General features: G+C 55.8%; 1 protein-coding gene across 1 annotated transcript in view; it reads left to right on the forward strand.

Moving 5' to 3' along the window:
* Positions 1–6681, forward strand: part of IGF2R (insulin-like growth factor 2 receptor) — a 99346-nt gene that overhangs the window by 86731 nt on the left and 5934 nt on the right. Inside the window, 5 exon segments of the mRNA XM_010840920.1 lie at positions 4–119; positions 1004–1140; positions 3336–3450; positions 4391–4537; positions 4926–5113. Coding sequence (XP_010839222.1) covers positions 4–119; positions 1004–1140; positions 3336–3450; positions 4391–4537; positions 4926–5113 — 703 coding nt within the window.

Genomic DNA, 6681 nt, shown 5'->3' on the forward strand with positions numbered 1-6681 from the left:
AAGGTGGTCTGCCCCCCGAAGAAGATGGAGTGCAAGTTCGTCCAGAAGCACCGGACCTACGACCTGCGGCTGCTCTCGTCCCTCACCGGCTCCTGGTCCTTCGTCCACAACGGAGCCTTGTGAGTACCTCCCCCTACCAGCCTGCCGGCTGTGTCCGTCGCCCCAACGGGGCGAGTGTGCAGCGCTTCAAGCTCCGATTCTGAAGGTGGGACAGCCTCAGGCCTCTGCTCGGGCAGGCCTGGTGCATTCCGGGGGGTTTGGAAGCAGAGGCAGCTAAAGCCAGCCTTGAGATCCCAAAGCAGCTGGTGAGCAGCTGTGGGCCTGATGGAATCAGGCGCAGTTTGCTTCTTGTCTGGGATGCTGTCCGTGTTGGGCTTCCCTGGTGGCTCAGTTGGTAAAGAATCTGCCTGCAATGCGGGTGACCCAGGCTCCATCCCTGGGTCAGGAAGATCCCCTGGAGAAGGAGATGGCAACCCACTCTAGTATCCTTGCCTGGAGAATCCCAAGGATGGAGGAGCCTGGCGGGCTACAGTCCATGGGGTCGCAACAGTCGGACACGACTTTGACTAAACCACCCATCTGTGTTGGGTTGGTGGGGGTGTTAATTTGCCCCACTTTGCTGCCCCTAGTACCTTGGCTGTGCTGGCCTGACCGCCCCATGCTTAGAGCAGTGGGGAGCGTGGACCCGGAAGCCTCGGGAACCTGAAGACGGGGGAATGCCTTGCCAGGGTTTCAGCCGCTGCCTGTCCTGACTCTCAGCCGCCTGAGTCTGTTAGCCACCTGACTCTCGGGACTCACCCCGTGTGCCCGGTGGGCACGTGCACATTTTCAGCGCCCACCCACTCTCTGGCCTTCGTTTACTCAGAGACCTGGGTCAGGGCTGTGTCCAGAGGTGCTGAGAGATGCTCGGACGGTAGCCTCTTCTGAAAGGGTGGGAAGAGCTGCCCCCAAGCGTGTCGGGACAGACGCCGACCTTGCTCACCTCCTCCGTGTTGTTCTGCAGGTACTACATCAACCTGTGTCAGAAAATATACAAGGGACCCCAGGACTGCTCGGAGAGAGCCAGCGTGTGCAAAAAGAGCACCTCTGGCGAGGTGCAGGTCCTCGGGCTCGTTCACACACAGAAGCTGGATGTTGTAGGTAAGGCCCTGCGGTCACACGTGTCGCGTCTGAGTTGGGAAGGTGAGGGTGTCGTCCTGGGACTGGAGGGTCAGCGCTGGCTTCCGTCGGAACCTGCAGGAGTGTTATTCTCAGTAACCGTTTCTCAGGCAGCCTGGCGCCTCCTGAAGCGTTAGAACCGCCTCGTGTTCTCTGAGACGGCAGGTCCCGATCTGTGTCTAGAGGGCTGGGTGGTCTTGGGATGTCCAGGGCTCCTGTGAGTCGCTGCTCCAATGTGGGCCGAGTGCCGGAGTCTCCCCGTACACGTGCACGGGTTTATTCGGGAGAAGCCAGACGACAAACACGAAAACCTGGTCAGGACCATCCAGATACATCCTCGTAAATGTCTTAATAATTTGACATCGGAAAATGAAGCTCTTTGTTAATAGTTCTGATGGAAAATTTCTCTTGCAGTTGGTTGTTGAGTGAAAGACTCTTCATGCGAAGGGAGAAGGTTGGGCTTTCTTTACTTAGGGACAGTCAGGGTTGGTGGAAGGGACAAGGAAGAAAACCGTCATTGTGCCTGTTCAGCTTCGGGGAGGGGCTGGGGTTCCCCAAGCTGTCCTGATGAAAGCACAGGGAGACTTAGTCCACTCGAGCCGTTGAAATGGAGAAAGGAAATTCTGGAGGACACCTGTCACCCTGGAGAGTAACCCCCGACTCTGCAGGTTGGAAGTGGGGGTGAAGTCACCCCCCGCCCGAGCTCCAGCAGAAGTGTCCAGACCTCCCAGCCCGTGCACGACCTTGGAGACCTCGGTTGTTGCTGCCGTGAAGGGTGCCGGGGGCTGAGGGTCGTTCTCTTCCTGTGCCTCGTCATCGTGTGGACGTCTGACCTGGGTCTTCCCACAGCCGAGTGCAAAGACTAGGAGGTTGAAGCCTCCTGAAAAGCATAGTGAGACCTCCTGTTCTCTGACACGCCAGGTGGGATCTTGCCTCTCTGGCCCCAACAGGACAACCGTCTAAGGCCCGTCACCGTGACCCCATGTTCACTTAGGGGACATCACCTAATGGGGTGAAGAGTCGGACTCTTATCACAGGAACCAGCAGTCCTCAAGATCTGTGCTTCATACGTGTGTGTGTCATACATGTGTGTGCACACGTGTAACCTTCAGCAATTCTCCAGGTCAATGTCTTAGTCTACTTCTGAGGTTGAGTGCCTGAGGCCTGGAAGGTCAAGAGTGCTGCCCATCTCGTCTGTGGGGCGGGGCAGCACTTCAGCAAGACCTCCACCTGTTGTTTCCATGTTCTAGGAGTTTAAGCATTTCTCTTCGAAGCTGTGAAACTTCCAGAGTTTTCCAGAGAAGCCCAGTTATTTATAACAAATTTACCCAGAGTAGCTTTGACCGTGACTGGGGCCGGGAGCCTGGGTCTCACCCCTCAGCTCCCCTTGGTTGGCCCCTGTGCCTCGGCCGTGCCTGGAGGACCCCTGGCAGCTGGTACTGCCCATTCTGGGCCCACTGCCTCTAAGGATGTGGATTGGGTGTGAGCGCCATGCCCGAGGACTGCCGAGAGCCAGGCCTGAGCCTGCTGTGTCCCGGCCCCTGGAGCCACCATCCGTCCGCTGAGGAGGGCTGGGCTCGGGCGTCCCCAGGGCAGCTCTCAGAATCTCTGGCCCCTGGGAGCCAGGCTGCTGAAAGCGAGTCCCTGCTTCCCTTGGCCCCTGCATACTAGGGCTCTGCTGGTTCCTCAACCACACCCTCTTCAGAAGCAGGAAGAGCCCCATGTGGAGCCAGGAGACCGAGCAGACCAGAGCGGTTCTGTGTGGGCCGTCTCTCTGCGAGGTGGAGGTCTCGCGCCCTGCCCTCTTCATCCCAGGTGGCTCGTGGGGCACATGGGGGAAGCGCCGGGCTGGCACAGAGGTTGCAGGGAGCTGGGGACCTCAGGCTGCCGCCGTTACCTGCGGTCCAGCCCTGCACACATGCCATGCGGGGGGCTCCTTGCTCAGCCCTGAGCTGCACGCCCTGGGGTCTCCCTATCACACAGGAGAGTGCTCACAGGTAGGGGCTGAGTTGTGACCCCCGGTCTCCTCTGGCCATGCAGGTAGTGACGTGGGCTGGGTGCGAGTCACCAGGCTGGCGGTGCTGACCGCCAGGGAGATGAGTCTCCAGAGCCACTTCTGACCTTGAGGCTCCTAGGATGCCCTAGAGATAACGTCAGTTCAATGGTCTGTGTTTCAGATGACAGAGTCATCGTAACTTACTCTAAAGGCCACTACTGTGGGGACAATAAGACAGCGTCTGCTGTCATCGAGCTGACCTGTGCCAAGACAGTGGGGCGGCCTTCGTTCACGAGGTGAGGGTGCGGGGTACCCCACCCCAGGGGGTAGCTGGGCGCTGGGTGGGCTGGGCCCCCGTCAGAACTCCTCCCCGCGGTTTCTGCTTGGCGGCTTAGTGTGCGTGCCTCAGAGAGGATACTGGGGTTGTCACAGTAGCGATGGGGGGGACCGGCCCCTGAGACCCCTAGCCTGGTGGGGCCAGGGCAAGTCTGCAAGGGAGGAGTCCTGGATGGAGGCTGGGACCCGTGCATGAGACTGATAAAGCAGTTGCATAAAGTGGGATTTCACCGGCCTCCGTCTTCAAGGTCTCAGTGTAACTAAGGCTTCACTAATGGGTGCCGCCCACGGCCAGCTGTTCAGGCGGCTGGTCTGGGACTCCCAGCAGGTGGGGCGGCACCACCTGGAATGCCCTTTTATTTTGCTGGAAATTTCCGCCTCTGGTGCTGGGAGGGCGTTTGGCCAGCAGAGGGAGCACGTGAGCTGTGCTTGTTGAACAGGCCCAATTTCCTTATAGAAGCAGGGCTTGGGAAAGGGGAGACCCAGGAACTGTCAAAGGGTCAAAATCAATGCTTGTAAAGCAGGCTTTCAAAAATACGGGAGCAGATCTTCCCAGCTGTTAGATGTTGCCCAGTGTCTAAATGTAAAAAAATTACATGTTGAAGTGCTTGCCTGCTTTTTTTTTTCACATGGTGGTTGAGTTGGATGGTGTTGGGGAAGGGAGATGAAGTCAACCCCCTAGCCTGGAGCGGCTGGTCCCTGGCTCGGGGCGGGAAGGGCTGGGCGGTGGGGGGCTCCTGGGGCCCTGGCAGGCGGGTGGTGGGGGGCTCCCGGGGCAGAAGGGCAGTTGGGCGGTGGGGGGCTCCCGGGGCGGAAGGGCAGGTGGGCGGTGGGGGGCTCCCGGGGCCCTGGCAGGTGGGCGGAAGGGGGGCTGTGACCGCGGTCCGTGTGCCCCTGCAGGTTCGACGTCGACAGCTGCACCTACCACTTCAGCTGGGACTCACGAGCGGCCTGCGCCGTGAAGCCTCAGGAGGTGCAGATGGTGAATGGGACCATCACCAACCCGGCCAACGGCCGGAGCTTCAGCCTCGGGGATATTTACTTCAAGTAAGTGGGGCCGTTCTGTGGGAGCGCTGCCCCGTAATCCTCCCGTCTCTGCCCGGCTGAAGGCTGTGAGACGAAGAGGTCCGTGTTGGTGCGTTTTAGTTACCGTTTCCAGTTACCATTGTCACGTCTGGCTCAGACAGAGGGCAGGCATCGCTTAGCTGTTCGAGTCGAACCCCAAAGATGGCGAGGTCTCTCAAGTGTGAAAATAATGTCGCTTCTCCTCTTACCATTTGTGATAAGCCCAGGGGTCGGAGCTGGAACCTTCTGGACCGATTTTTGATGAGGAACCTTCTGGCTTTACTAGTTTCTTTCTTTAAGTTTCTTAGCAGCGTCACTAGGTGGGTCCCGGGATCCAGGGCTGTCCCCGAGCCCTTTTCTTTCTCCTCAGACGATTCAGCGCCTCTGGGGACGTGAGGACCAACGGGGACAGGTACCTCTACGAGATCCAGCTGTCGTCCATCACGGGCTCCAGCAGCCCCGCCTGCTCTGGGGCCAGCATCTGCCAGAGGAAGGCCAACGACCAGCACTTCAGTCGCAAAGTCGGAACCTCCAACCAAACCAGATACTACGTTCAAGGTAATTCTCTCCACCCGCGTGCCACGTTTAGCTTCCTCGGAGGCACATTAACCTTTTTATGAGCACACACTCCCTTTGGTTAAAACATCAGATTGGTTTTAACCTGAAAGCCCCAGATCCAATCCTGTGTCTTGTGGACTGAGCAGCACATGTCAGAGTCGCAGCGGTTCACTGTCGGGAAGACTTACGTCCTACACAGATGTGCAAAGCCTGGTCTAAACTAGAGGTGGTGAGGTGGGCGTGGAGGACCACAGCCAGAATTACTTTTGGTTGGTTTGGTTTTCATCACAATGCTTCTTTATTTTTAAACTTCAGATGTTACTAGGGAAAGGTAAGAGATTTTATATTTGCCAAAAGGATGAAAAGAGAGTGACCTGGCCCAAGTGTTCGCAGTGGGTGTGGAGGAAGGCCTTCCGCTACACGGATGCAGCTTTTTCCTGTGTTTCTTTTTTTCCTTCCTTTTTGTTGAGATAAAATTGACATAGAGCCATAGCTCAGATGGTTAAGAATCTGCCTGTAATGCAGGAGACTTGGGTTCGCTCCCTGGGTTGGGAAGATCCCCTGGAGAAGGAAATGGCAACTTACTCCAGTATTCTTGCCTGGAGAATTCCATGGACAGAGGAGCCCGGGGGGCTGTAGTCCATGGGGTCTCACAAGCATTGGACACGACTGAACGACTAACACTGTAAAAGTTTAAGGTGTACAGAATTATGATCTGCGTTGTATACATCATGAAATGATTATCACAATAAACTTAGTGACTGTCCATCACGTCCTGTAGGTACAAAATTAAAAAAGTAGAAAAAAAATTATTTTTCTCTTGTAGTGAGAACTCTTAGGATTTATTCTTTTGACATACAGCAGGGTTCGTTATATTCAGCATGTGGTGTGTGGCATCTGAGTATTACACCCCTGGTAACCGCAAATCTTATCTCTTTTTCTGTGAGTTTGTTGGTTTGTTTCTGAAACATAATTGATCTGCCGTGCTCTGTTAGTTCCAGTTGCACGACATAGCGTTTTCAACATTTCCGTACATTTCAAAAATCATCACCACGCTAGGTCTGGTTGTCATCTGTCACCATGCAAAGACGTGACGTAGTTACTGACTGTGTTCCCACACTTTGCACTTCATATGTACGCTTCTTTCTTGTGCCACTGACGTTTGTACCTCCTCACCCCCCTCACCCATGTCTTTGCTAATTCCTTCTTGACCTGGAAAGAATATTTCCAGGAGGCAGCTCCTGTGTTTTTGTTTTCATCAACTAGTCTTCCTCTGTAAACCATTTCATGGTTTGATTTTTGAACTAGGTAAATGAACTTGCTTTATTAAAAACAGTTAAATGTGTTTACAAAACCAGCTGACTTTTGACCTCCCCGAGAGGAGGTGGGGTGGGTAGCTGCTCCCTGAGTCGGTGGGGTCTCAGAGAAGTTTCCATGCGCAGGTGGTAAATAAGCCAGTCTCTGTGCTTGGCAGTGCCCACTGGAGCTGGGCAGAGTCCTGCCAGGTCAGCCTGGCTCGCGTCCACGCCTCTCCATCAAGAGCACCTGCAGGCACCCTGCCACTTCTC

Source organism: Bison bison, unplaced genomic scaffold (genome assembly GCF_000754665.1).
Source record: "Bison bison bison isolate TAMUID 2011002044 unplaced genomic scaffold, Bison_UMD1.0 scf7180017864148, whole genome shotgun sequence".
Classification (NCBI taxonomy): domain Eukaryota; kingdom Metazoa; phylum Chordata; class Mammalia; order Artiodactyla; family Bovidae; genus Bison; species Bison bison.